Genomic DNA, 14681 nt, shown 5'->3' on the forward strand with positions numbered 1-14681 from the left:
GGGTAGCTCAATGGATTGAGAGTCAGGACTAGAGAGGGAGGGTCCTAGGTTCAAATCTGGCCTCAGACACTTCCTAGCTGTGTGACCCTGGGCAAGTCACTTGACCCCTATTGCCTAGCCCTTACCCCTCTTCTGCCTTGGAACCAATACACAGTATTGATTCTAAGATGGAAGGTAAGAGTTTAAAAAAAATAGGGTAGGGGAGGAATAACATTAGTTTGGCACAGTCTATTATTGATGAAATTATGCCAGTTCTTTGTGATTTGTGCTTCCTTTACTAGATGTTTAGTAGAATGTTATAGAATTTTGTCAGGAAAAGAGGTCAAACTCACTGGAGATTCCATACATTTCCTCTCTTTTAACAATTGGGGTAGGGGTGTCTCGATTGGGGAATGGCTGAACAAATTGTGGTATTTATTGGTTATGGAATACTATTGTGCTGAAAGGAATAATGAACTAAAGGAATTCCATTGGGACTGGAATGACCTCCAGGAGTTGATGCAGAGTAAAAGGAGTAGAACCAGGAGAACAATGTACACAGAGACTGATAAATTGTGGCACAATCAATTGTAGTAGACTTTTCTAGTAGCAGCAATGCAATGACTCAGGACAATCCAGAGGAACTTATGAGAAGGAATGCTATTCACATCCAGAGAAAGAACTGTGGGAGCAAAAATAAAGAAGAAAAACATGATTGATCACCTGGTTCAATGGGTGTATGATTAGGGTTTTAATGTTAAAAAGATCACTCTACTGCAAATATGAATAATATGTAAATAGTTTTTGAACAATGACACACGTATAATGCAGTGGAATTGCTTGTCAGCTCCGAGAGCAGGGAGGGAAGGGGCAGGGTGGGAATCATGAATCATGTAACCATGGAAAAATATTTTAAATAAATAAATTATAAAAATTTTAAAATAAAATAAAAATTGGGATAACATTTATATGTATATTGAGTTATGGTATAAGTTGTACTTTCACTTCAGTAGCAAAGACTTATCATGCATTGATTCACTTTGGAAATTACTGCAGCTCTAGTTTGGTAGAACAGGCAGATGAGACTGATCTCTGGCTTCTATCAGTGCCTCAAACTCACAATACTACCATGCCTCTACTAATTAAGATATCCAAGAACTTCAGTGGAAAGATTTAGAACCAGAAACAAGAATCAATACCATGTTTACTCATCATCTAAAATGCAAGAAGGGCCAAAATAGAGACTGAAAATTGGGGTGCCAGAGATAATATCTGTGAAATAGTCTCCTTAAAGTATAAAGGTACAAAGACTGAATCACTCTACACACTATCCTCTCCTATAGATATTTCATCCTTTATGTCAGTATGGGACTACAAAAGACTAAAATAAATTTACCTTCTGGGAAGAAATGGAAAAACTTGCGTTGTGAGGTCAAAGACAGCTACATCTCACCCTAATTAAGGACTGGTCATCTGTGAAGCATGAATCTTTGATAAATTGGTGAATAAAAACAAAACTAAGGGCACATGTAAATGCACTACTTTTATTCCTATGCTGATAGGGAATATGATGTTTCATGGAGGTACAGACTTCAGAGGAGGGAGGGACTGATCTCCCCATACACCTTGGCAAGGGTGAGCATAGTGCCTGCTTGCTATCCTGCAACAGACTCTTCTGCCAATCCCAGACAGCTTTGCATAAAATTGGCACCTAATAAATGGCCAACGAATTGAATTGTTGAGTGAGGCAAAACTTGGCTTAGGGCTTTGAAAGATAGGAGGGATTTTGCTGGATGAAAAAGAGACAGTGAGGATATTCCAGGAAGAAAGATCTGCATCATCAAGGAGCAAGATAAGCATGAGCAGGGCAGTTAAGGAAATGGGTCTGACTAGAACTGACTGAAACATATAAAAGAGGAGGCTGGAGACAGGGAGATTAGTTAGGAAGTTGTTATTGAAATCTAGGCATAAAATGATAATGTCTGGACTGGATAAATAGAGGAAGGAATAGAAAACGAAGGACAGACATGAGAGATGTTTCAAAAGAAGACTCAATAAGACTTGGTAACGAATTGGGGATATGGAGAATAAAAGATAGAAACAAAAGATAGTTAGGGTATAATTTAGATTTCAAAAGGAATTTAATAGAGTTCCTTTAGATTATGAGTCCTTTCTACATATTTGAAATCTCACTTGAGTTCTAACATTAAAATTTTTACTTTTTAGGAATGCATTTGTTGTATATAGTCATGTAAACATATTCATTAAATACTTGTCTTTTCTTTGTTTTTATTCTGAGCTTTCTCAAATTATTTCAAACTGACATTATCATTAAATCAATGTCAACATTTACTTAGCATCCATTATGTACAAACATTGTACAAAAGGTCCCATGTCTTCAGAGATTTACTATTAATTGGTTTCATATATTCACTGTGCACATGACAACCTGCTTTCCTCATCCCCAGGGATGTCACATTATTTTACTGAGTCCAATTGAGTCTAAAACACTTTGCAAAGGTGAAATGGTAAGGTAGGAGTTTGGAATATATATATATATATATATATATATATATATCAGTAGGCTACTAAACAAAATTGTTTTCGTGTACTTTATATCTTGGTAGACTAATTTGGGAGTGGGGATAGGGGACATCACCCCTAAGAATCTAAGGAGTACAAAAAAACTCCTCCAATTAAAAAAAATCTATTAAGTATATATTAGGTACAGGGTACTATAATTTCACCATTAATTGATTTGGGTTAGAAAGCTCTTCTTCAGGATAATATGGGTGTCATCTCAATAATTAATTTTAACATGTTAGATGTGGCAGAGCAGGGAGGACAATAGTACATGGTAGCAGAGGTGGTAAAATAGCCAGAAGGTTAAGAATGATCTGGTGTATACTGGTGAAATAGGGGCAATGGCAGCAGGAAGATGGCTTGAATGGCTAACTTGAGTAAAGTGAAGGTGTAGCATAATGCTGCGGGGGGGGGGGGGGGGGGGAGGGGGGGGAGTCTGTCTACCATTTTCTATACTTTAGGTACTTAAAGACTTCATCATAGAAAAAAATTTAAGAGTAATCATTTGTAAATGCCATGAATGTTAGATTCTAAAATCTGCACTAATGGTGAAAAGTAACCTACATATTGTACAATACCCTATACTGATTGGTTCTCAATTCTTTTTCATTAGAAGGCTATCCCTCTTCAGAGGGAAGTGTGAGTATTTCAATTCCATTTAATGCAATTCAACACACATTTCTTAAGTATCTACTATGCTTCAGACCACGTGCTAGTCACTAGCAACACAAAGACAAAACTCAAAACTGTCCCTACCTTCAAGAAGCTTGTATTCATATAGGGAAAACATGTAAACAAAAATAAATACAAAATACAGACAAAATAATTTCTGGAGAGTGTGTACTAGGAACTGGGGAAAATTTAGAAAGGCTTCCTGTAGGAGATAATATTTTAAACTTTTTTCAACTAATTTATTTCTTAACATTCTTTTTTTTAATTTGAGCTTCAAATACTTGCTCTCTCCAGCCCCTCTCCCACCCATTGGGAAGGCAAGCAATATGATACTACACATTTGAAGTAATGCAAAACATATTTCCATGTTAGCCATTTTGCAAACAAAAAAACAAGAAAAATAACAGAAGTGAAAAAAATGCATTTCATCTGTACTCAGAGTTCATCAGTGTTTTTTCTCTGGCAGTGGAGAGCATTTTTCATTATGAGCCCTTTGGAATTATCTTGAATCATTGTACTGATCAGAGTAGTTAAATCTTCATTTCAATTTCTGTTTTCAATTGCTGTTACTATACCGTTGTTATTGTGTATAATGTTCTTTTGGTTCTAATCACTTCACTTTACAAGTTTACACTTTACAAGTCTTTACAAGTTTTTTCTGAAACCATCCCCAACTTCCTATAGCACAATAGTATAACATCACAATCATATGTCACAACTTATTTAGCCATTTCCCAATTAATGGATATCCCTTCAAGTTTACAATTCTTTGTCAACACAAAAGATTTGCTATACATATTTTCCACAAATACATCCTTTCCTCTTTTCTTTTATCTCTTTGGGTTGCAAATCTAGTGGTATTTTGGGGGCAAGAGGGCATATGGTTTGATAGCCCTTTGGGTCTCATTCCAAATGCTGGAAAGTGATACAAGCTGAAATCTGAAAGAAACCAGGGACTCTATGAAGTGGAGGTGAAAAGGGAATGTAGTTGAGATAGGAATGGTCACCTGTGCCAAGGCATAGAGGAAGCGTATTGTTCCTGGAGAATAATAAACAGGGCTGGCCTATAACGTGAAGCAAACCTGCAAAGGGAGTCTGAAACAAACTGTGAAGGGGATACAAAGCCACAGAAGTTTATTTTCTAGCCAAGGGCAAGCGAAAGTCACTAGAATTGTTTGAGCTGGGGAGTTAGTAAAATGGTCAGAGCTGTACTTCAGGTACTATCAGGACTGGACTATCACTTTGGCAGCAGCTGTGTGGAGAATGGATTAGAGGAGACTGGAAGATGGAAGACCTATTAAGAAGCTACTTCAATCATTGACTTTCAGTCAATTGATCAACCAATCAGCATTGATTAAGGGCTTATTTTGGGCCAGGCACTGTGTTCAATGCTGGGATACAGAAATAAGTGAAAATAGCCCCTTTCCTCCAGGAGATTACAACTGAATGAAGGAACCAGCAGGTCCATCTAAAATTATATACAAAAGATGCAAAGTGAAAACAAGGTTGTTTGGGGTCTAGGAGGAGCAACATCTGAGGGGAGGAAAGGGACATTAAGAAAGGATTCACATAGCAGGTGACACCATCTCCCTGGCTGTCCCCCAAGCTTAGAACACTCCCTCCTCTGCTCCAACTACTGACCTCCCACCTTCTACAGAAAGTCTTCCCTAGCTCATCTTCATTCCAACTCTTTCACTCCTTTAGTTATTGCCTTCTTTATGCTGTGTACAGCTTGCTTTGTCTCTGTTTGCCTGCAGTCTCCCTATAAGCTCCTGGAGGGCAGGGATTGCCTTTTTGTCTCTTTGTAGCCTTGGTATTTAGCAAGTGGAGGAGCTTTATAAGTGGTGATTGAAACCAGAGATCATAAGAAGCAGACATATGGAAGTTGTGAGTATATACCAGTAGGGAGGCAGCCAAGTTTGAGTGTTGGGGGAGGGTAGATGGGAGGTAACTTGGGAGCTGGGGTGTGTGTGGGTGTGTAAATAAAAGCAAGAGGACCTCAATTTAGCTGCAGAGTGGGAGGAGGGGAATAAATTCCTAGAACACTGGAAAGAAGGGATCAAAGTGTGAGCCAACTTGTGGAGAGTGGACTTGACAACAATTGGGATGAGAAAAAATGAAGATTTTAGAATGTCCCTTGAGCTTACCAAACAGACATGGGGATCTTCAACAGAAATTATGAATTTATAAAGAGGGGAGGGTTTTGGAAGATTATGGATTCTGTTTTGGTGACCATAAAATATCTAAGGGACATCTATAAGAGACATGAGAGCTGATAATATGGGACTGAGCTTCAAGAATAAGACAACCCTACAAAGTGCTCTGCTAGATATCATAAAGAAGAGATATAGTTGCTATAATATAGAGAGAACAACAGAATTGGAACCAGAAGGATTGGGTTCAAATCAGAGCTACATCACTAATTAGACCAAGAGTTCTTAACCTTTTTGTATCACAGACCCACCCTGGGCAATCTAGTGAAGCCTTTAGACCGCTCTGAATAATGTTTAAAATGAAGAAAATAAAATATTTAGGATTTCAAAGGAAACCAATGATATTGAAATATACACTTTGCAATATTTTTAAAAACAAGGTGTACAGAGCCTCAAGTTTAGAATCTCTGATGTAGACTAACTAGCTGTCACTTAACCTTGCTGAGTCTCAGTCTTTTCATCTGTACAAATTGAGTGGGTTGGGCTCTATGCTTTCTAAGGTCCCTAAAGGTTACAAATCTGATTGGGAAAGAAGACATACATGTAGACAAAAATCAATTAATGAACAAGATAGCTTAATATATAATAGCTTCCACTCTGTACAGTGAATTGGTCATTTTCTTAAGGCATAAAAGAAATTAAAGTAAATCAGGTTTAAAAAATATGAAACTACTTCAAATATCGGATCTTTAAAGTGTTTTCCCCATTAAATATCATAATAATTGCCTCAAATTCTACATTTCTTGGGCTTCCATTCTCTTTAACTCTATTCTCTCTAACACTCTAGATGTCACAGTGGCATACAAACACATGCACACAAACATATACATATGAATATACATATGTCCACATTATGCAGCTTGGCTATTTATAAGGATAATATTAAGCAGATACTCACCAAATATTAACTTCACTTGTTTCTTTTAGCCACAATTTAATATTAATTGTTTTAAGGTTACATTTATCTTCTGTCTCTATAGGTAAAAATACCCCCCCCCCAATCTTCTCCCTATTTTAGCTAACTTCAGTTTTTGCTCTAGTAGAAATGCAAATCACATTATAGGCAATTTTGAAAAACTGAATCACAGTTGACTAAGGCAATGTGTCCTCACACAACTATGGCCAGAAAACAGTCCTCCATCTTGCTACTAAAGGGCAGCTTAGGCTGCCTGGAGGCCAGGGATCACAGTATGGAACAATGGCACTAAAAGAGTTCCCTCTAGTCCTCGATTCACATGCAAGTGAGGTGCCAATCAAGTGCTGACAAGCATGAAGAAACCAAAATCAAAAGTGGATAGAGATACACTTTAAAAAGGGGCAGTTTTCACACATTTTTTAAGCGAATTGAGGCTATTTGTTTGTGAAAACACCATGGAAGGGGGAAATTTGTTGAAAATGATAAGAAAAGCTTTGTTTTATGTTATTTATAGTACCCCCCCCAAGCCCGGCTTATGACTTAAAGCAGGATCAGGTATATTTATAATATCTGAAGGTCCTTGTTTGGGCAAAGAAATTTGGGTGAAATTAATTCACTGACAGCAGGAGACTGTCTGAGATAGTATATGGGCTTTAGTATTTCTATCAAATTCATTTCTACAACCTTAGAATACTTTAAGGTTATTCAATTTTATCAAACTGACCAGCTTACTTCTAAGAAGTGGGTAAGGCACCCAGAAACAGCAAACAATGAAGCAACAGGGGTCTGTTCCATCAGATGTGTCTAAGACAGAGATAAAGCACAACAATTGTATTGGCTTCTACTTAATGAAAGTTAATTTCTGCCAAATGAGCATCTATTTTCAATCACTAATGCAAGATAAAAGCTACTTATAAAGGCAATAGATGCTTTATTCCTTGATTAATGTGGGGAATTGTGCTTATATGGGATAATTCATTCCTATGACAATTTACTTTTCCAAGACAAAAATGTTTTCTAGAGCAAAACATTCTAGGCAAAAACACAGCACTAATTATGGTTAACATTTTCACTAAGTAAAAAACTAACTTCTTAAATCAGAAAATCATGGCTTCAGAATTGATTCAAGATAGCTTATTAAGTAAAATGTTTTATTTAGGCTTTATCTGAGAATTCAGAAAAGAACATAAGAGCTGGGTTGGGAGTTGGAAAGGATCTTGGGCCTTTTTTGTTAGTTCACTATGATTTAAGGTTTGTCATTATCTTTTGGTTAATAGTTCATCTCCCTGCTTTTAAAGACCTAATTAGACTGAAGAGAGAATAAGATGCTCTCCCTATATTGTCTAATCAACAGACATTTTCACTAATAACACTAAAAGTTTTAGAAACTTAAATTTAGGAATGTGAAATGTGAGTAGCTACAACCTGGTGAGAATGAAAACATTGAGAGTCATACTTTCTACCTCAATTTTTTTTATTATAGCAAACTGCATAAAGTTTTTATGAGGTTGGAGCTGAACAAGCATCATAATTTACCATTGCAAACAGAATGCTGCTTTTGAAAATAAATCTTGAGTTACAATATACTCTCTTTTAGGGAAATTTTACATCATGTTCATGAATAATTTCAGTTTTCAAAAGCAGCAATTAGGAAAAGCAGTAAGATCTATGGTTATGATTAGTGTTCTCTATTTAAAAAGCAATTCACCTTTAGGTATCTATTACCTGACCATTTATTTTTATACTACACTTAAATGCAATTTTAGTTAGGAAATGGAAAGATGGATTTCAGCAACAGATCTACTAGTATCTGTAATTTAAATTATAAATAATATAAATAATTACATTTATATTGAAACTTTACTTCTAACATTTTATATCATTTTTAACCATTTCTGCTACAATCCATGTCCTAAAAATGTAAGGAAAATGTGCACTTATGCAGCTTTGTAAGGGTGCTTCCATATATTCAGATATTAAACCATAAATGTATGTTGTATTTCATAAGAAATGTGTGCATATCTAGGCATAAAATCCTCCCTACTTAAAAATATTTCACAGCACTATTTTCTTGAGAAAGGCATGACTTAATAGTCATCTTAGCAATTTATGGTCTAATTTTGTTGGTAAGCTACTAAGTCAAATATCTAAAACAAGCCCCAAGAACATTTATATTGCAATGTTCAAGATTCATTTTCTTCCACAAATGAAACTTCAAAATTGAATCTATGTAAAGAAATTTCTTATAGTATTCTTCTCATAAAAACCGAAACAAACAAAAAGATAAAAAGTATTTTCAAAAATTCCAACTACAGTGACTCTGCTCCTATTTTATATTGAGAATATATAAAAGAGAATTATTTAATATTTAACAAAATATTTTTAAAATGTAAAACTCAACTATTATTAGTTATTTTAGAGGGCACATTCTTTTACAAAACAGAGCATTCTGTTTAGTTATTACTAGTCAGATCTTCAGCCCCATGTAAAAGTTAGGCTGCTTTAAAACACATATATCTGAAATTGGGGTGATCATATCATTAAATTTTTTAAGAGATAAACAAGGTATGTTCCATTAAATATACTTCTCAGCCTTCATTTTGCATGACAGATATGTGATGTGCCAGTGGTTATATTATATTCTTCCTCCCATGCATGCACCTCCTGCCGAGACAGCAGACTACAGAAGCTGACCCTTACTGAGACCATCTTGTCTCTTTGACAAAGCTCCTTTTTAACTTCTTACTTACTGGTTACTTCCTGTGATGGAGAAAAACTTTAGCTCAGCTTGTGATAATTTCACAGGCCCTGAGGACCCTGACCTTAATAGCCTCAAGGTCAAAAGTCAAGTCTTGTTCTGAAACATCTGTGTGCTTTATATTAAAGTAGAACAAAAGTAGAGAACTATCCACCAGTGTGACGAGAGAGACAGGAAAAATAGCAATGACACACTCATCATCTGTTACCCTTGCCATGTCAGGTCTGTTATCAAAATTGTCCCAAATAAGTTAAAATTACAAATAGTTTGTACCCAGAATTTGGGGTTATCTTTTAAAAAGTCTTCAGGTTACCTTGAATACAAACAAAACTACTTACAATGGTAATTCAAGGTTGTTGGTTTTTTTCAGATTTAGGTGTTTTATTAACTTTGCAGATTCAGGTTGGCATGTTAGCTACAATTAAGTGGAATTTTATGTTCCTAGCATTACATTTAAAAACTCATAGCTAGCTAATAAGAAAAGGCATATGATATTTACACTAAAGATCACATGAAGCATTTAAAAAGACATTTGTTAATGTAATAAAACTACTGCATAAGCAATACATATGTTAAAAACTATGATGTTGCATATGTCAATAAATGCTATAATGTACATATTTGGGACACTAAAGGGTCCTTAGAAACAAATGGTAATTTAAATCATTTGAGGAAATAACATACAATTATTGTAGGGATTTTGTAGTTCAATATTTGTGAAAACATGTCAACTAACAACCTTATACTCGGGTGTCAGCTCTTTCACTCCTAAAAAAAGTATGAGAAATTAAACCAAGGAAGATGAAATGGCAACTGGAATATACTTAATTTCCAAAACAATTTAGTATACATAAACTCCACATTTATTTAACAGCCATCTACATTTCTAAACTTTTAAATATGTTTCCAAATTTGAGGGGGGGGTTTGAATCAGTCAAAATTCATTATTTTGTAGTGATAACTTTTAATATCAAAATTCACTGATATAGACATTAATAATTTTGCATTAATGTGATTTTAGGAGTGGCATTACTTTAATATATACATATAACAATATATATAGACATATATGTGTTTATATGTATATATAATATATTTAAAACTGTAAAGAGTTCATATCACATTCAGTATGGCCCTTATAAACCTGCAATAAAAGACATAATTGAGGAAAAAATATTTTTAACCAGTGGATAATACCTTAACTCAAAAAAATCAGATTATTTTTAATGCAAAGATTTTTATGACCAATTTCCATATGTTCATTGTAATTAAAGTACAGATGACTCAAGCCAATCTTTCAAATATGTTTAATATTAAATTATTTGGATTCTAATAAATTGAAGAGAAATGACCAATTAGTTCTGAAGTCCTCTTAGTTTTAAAAATATCATAAAGGTTGAGTTTTTTTGGAGGGTGGGTGGGAAGGGGGCAAGACCAGTGATTTAATTACTGTAGGGAATATCAATGTGGAACTTCCCTCTGATGCAGACTGGCAACTTAAGAGTCTTCAAGAGTAGTTTGGAGTACCAAGATGTTAAGTAATTTGCTCAGAGTCACACAGCATGTGCCAGAGGTAGTACTTGAATCCAAATCTTGTTGGCTTTAAAGACATTCCTCAGACTACTATATTACACTGTTTGTAACATAGGTTATATACTACTACTAAAGTACTTACTAAATAAGTATACACATAAAATATACTGTAAAAACCACAGATGCATTGTAATGTAGAAAATAAGTAGGTAATTAATTTAAAATCAAGTTATTAGAATGCTTTTATAAGGCTGTTTTTTACCAAAGGAAATGTCTCTTAAATGTGAGAATACATTTGTACCTGAAATGTTTTACTTATAGTCATTGCAAAATATTTTAAAGAAACAGATGATGCCCTAAAAATAAAACTATATAGAAATTATGAGTAAAATCTGAGTATGTGCTTACCAGTTCAACAAAGGCAAGTCCTCCATAGCTGTGAGCAACAAAAAATGTGTTCTCAGCTGCAGAATGAGTTATGAAGTGATCCCATACATAGATTAAATGTTCTTCAGGAGAGCCATTGTCCTAAAGAGGGAATGTGAAAATGATTATAAATGATATCCAATTACTAACACAGTATTCTGAAAGTCAGTGTATGCTAGTCTAATTATTTGTTGATATATTTTGTTCAAAGAAACCATAAATATATTTATTGTAAAATAACAGAAGTCTAAGTAAAAGGAAAATAGCAGGTGTTTGAGGAAAATGTAATCAAACTATTGTCACATGGCATAAAATATGATAGTTATAATCCATTGAAATCTATAGCTGTAAAACAAACAAATGTTATAATTCTAATAAATTATTTAATTTAATATGCAAGGTTTTCATAAAATCTTAAGCCTTTTCAAATATTATTAGTTATTTAGGGACTCTTCTTTTACAAAATAGAGCATTCTATTTCATTATTACAAGGGTCCATTTTTCCAATCCTGTGCAAAAATTGGAATTAATAAAGTCACCTTGGTGAGGAAATCTGTAGCATTCTCTTAAAGTATATAAAATTGTAAAGGAAGAATCTAGAGAAAATTATATTCTTGATATACAGTATTTAAGAAAAACATCATAGCAATGACTAATTTTTACCCAACTTTTCTATGAAAAATGAGTTTAACATGAGTTTAGCAATACTTTTATTTTACTATCTGAAGTTTTTCACTTTGTTGAAGATTACCTGATTAATATACATTTCATTTTGATTATTTAAAAATAATGTTCTTTTATTCCTTAAATTTCTAAATATAACTTCCTTTAAAAATGGAAGTTTACACAAGACAAACTTAGAGATTTATAATCTCCCCAACTCAAAGTCATGTAGCATTTATTTTAATATGGGAGCTTTCTGTAATATGATTTTCTTATTGTTATTTCTATTTTAATATGTTCCCTATATATTTACATATCTTATTATTAATACTCCAAATTAAGTAATATAGCAAAGAGTTCCTTAATAGTTAACCTTACAAAAATTGCTGAGATCTAAAATGAAACATGATGAAATTCTGTTCTTAGTATTATCTGGGTAACTTTAAAATTAACTAAAGAAAAATGAACTGTTGATTTCTTGGTTGTATTTTATTTGGTATCAGCCACCTTTGGAATGTGTATGTGACATATTAAAAAAAATAACTTTGAATATTCTGTAGAGCACATATCCAGTGTCCTATCTATAAATAGGGTGATTAGCCTTTTCAAATGCAAAAAGGGTTATTAAAAATAAAATATGGAGTATGTTTAAATAATGCTCAAAGGTTCATAACCTTTTTGGCATAATATCTCTGTAAGGCATTATATTTTTATTACCATTTACAGATAAAAAATAGAAAAATAAAACAGATCCTATCCTCAAGTAGCTTACATGTTATTTGGAATGACACTAACATGTGTATTTACTTGCATAGATGGATGTATACACATACAACATATATACAAAATATATACAGAATATATAGAAGGCAATTGGCAGGGAGAGAATTAGCAGATGGGAGCAAGAAAGACCTCATTTAGAAGGCATAAGGCTGATATTAAGTTATCTACTTGTATCAAAGCCCAACACATGAAATGAAAAAAACATATTAAAAGGTACTGAAGAATTTGATTTTGAAAAGTTAAAAGCAATACAGAAAAACAGTAGAACCCATGAGAACTCATTCCAGCCTAAGAAAATTGTTCATATGAATTGAGATTTAGCAATCCTTTAGATAGTTTTAGATGATCTTACATGCTTTTATGGATTTGAGCAGAACCCCAAATCTATATGTGTGGAGCTATAAGGGACCTTAAAGATAGTCTGTATTTTCCGAGAGCACTCATTTTAACATATGACAAAACCAAGGCTTGGAGAAATGAGATAGCTTGCTCAGGGTTATAAATATAACAAAAGTTTCAAAACTGGGATTGAAATTCAAGTTTTCTCATTCAAAATCCAGATTTCTTTTCACAGTACCATCTCACCAGGCAATTATAATTATGGGATTGGAATATGATACAAAGTCAGTAATTAATAATAGATTCTAGTTAATAAGAACTAATATTGGGATCTATTATGTTGAAGTACAGATCAACATGACTTTAAAGATTAGATATATTCTTAAAGGTGTGAATAAAGAGAATTTTATCAATAAATCTTCAATATATTTTTATACAAAAAACAAACCTCTCCAAAATGAAATCTAGTTAAGTTAGAGCCTTTTTTTTACACACTTCAATCATTCAAAAAAATATTCTAGTATCAAAACAGTACAACAATTGGTGTTCATAATGATGACCAAGTGTCAATCAAAAAAGATTAAATTATGTTTACTATAGTTTCATTTTAAGTAGGCAAGAAAATGTATAATATATTTTTGAGATTCTCATCTAAAATGGCTAAATTTTTCATTATAGTCACTGAGACAAAGCTTCAGCTATCTGGAAAACCTGACACTATAGAGAGCTTCACTCTTCAGGAAGTTCTATTTTTATTCCATTTTACTTATTCTATTAATATTTCCATATGAATGTGCTAAGTTTGTCATTCAAAGAGGTCATTATTTTTCTTTTTTGCCACTTCCAACAATAAATATTTTAAACAAATGCTTAAAGAGATATATATTCATCAATACAGAGTATAGCTTTAAATTCCACACCTATTGATTCTAGTTTACAATTTTAAATTTCACATGTCCTTTTCTCAGAACAAAAAAAAAATCATTCATCTATGTGTGTATACATATTAAAGAATTCTTATATATTTAAGTTAACAGTACCACTATGCTGGAAAAACAATGTATTATCTTCTTCCATAGCCCAGATGTATATATATGTATATATTTATATATGTGTGTGTGTATATATCCTCCTATTAGAATAATGTTATGAATATTAGAGTAAGGAACTGGAGGGCAGCATAAATCTCACTTTTGTGTCTACTCTGGCATCTAGAACATTGTAGGGACTTAATAAATGCTTACTGATTGCCTGATATTTCCTCATAGTATACAGATGTTCTCAAAGGCTATGTGCTGGCAGAGTATAAACTATAGTGCTAATAAACTTAAAAAAATTTTTTTTCCTAAATTCAAAGAGAAACAATTTTTAATATTTGTTTTCTGACATTTTATGAACCAAATTCTCTCCCCCTCTCTGGGAGGAGGTAAGCAGAATAGTATGTTATAAATGTGCTATAATGCAATACATAACTAAGAAGCTTTTAAGAGTTGAACTAGATGCCTGGGGTTAGGCAGAATGTCTATTGTCCTAGCACTGGACTAATTAAGTTTAGAAAGGTTCTTCACCAGGCTGGGCAGAAAATGATGATTTTGGGTGGGAGGCAATAGCAAGACTTGAAGATCTGCATCAGTAGATGAGATAACCACACAAACAAAAAAAAATCAATATTATTTAATTATTACCAGAATAATTTTACTGCCAAAAATACCAATATGAAAAATCTATATCTTGTTCATAACAAATATATAGAATCTACCATCTAAGGATTGCATATGGATTTCATTTCAAAGGTGGTATTTTTACATTGATTAAC

The 14681-nt window shown here is 33.3% G+C and overlaps 1 protein-coding gene across 25 annotated transcripts in view; it reads right to left on the reverse strand.

The window, feature by feature from the left end:
• The window catches only part of FAM172A (family with sequence similarity 172 member A), a 560458-nt gene that overhangs the window by 217106 nt on the left and 328671 nt on the right, over nucleotides 1–14681 (reverse strand). For 18 of the 25 annotated variants that reach the window (XR_008917892.1, XM_007487298.3, XM_056824637.1 and 15 more), the window contains 2 exons: nucleotides 11063–11182; nucleotides 7096–7167 (listed from right to left, as the gene is read on the reverse strand). Coding sequence is in view for 24 of the 25 variants with exons in the window: in XM_007487298.3 (XP_007487360.1) it covers nucleotides 7096–7167; nucleotides 11063–11182 (192 nt within the window). In the remaining variant the exon portion in view is untranslated. The remainder of the gene's footprint in view (nucleotides 1–7095; nucleotides 7168–11062; nucleotides 11183–14681) is intronic. The other 7 variants (XM_007487306.3, XM_056824657.1, XM_001362485.4 and 4 more) reach the window with 1 other exon arrangement.

Source organism: Monodelphis domestica, chromosome 3, assembly GCF_027887165.1.
Source record: "Monodelphis domestica isolate mMonDom1 chromosome 3, mMonDom1.pri, whole genome shotgun sequence".
In the NCBI taxonomy this organism is placed as follows: Eukaryota; Metazoa; Chordata; class Mammalia; order Didelphimorphia; family Didelphidae; genus Monodelphis; species Monodelphis domestica.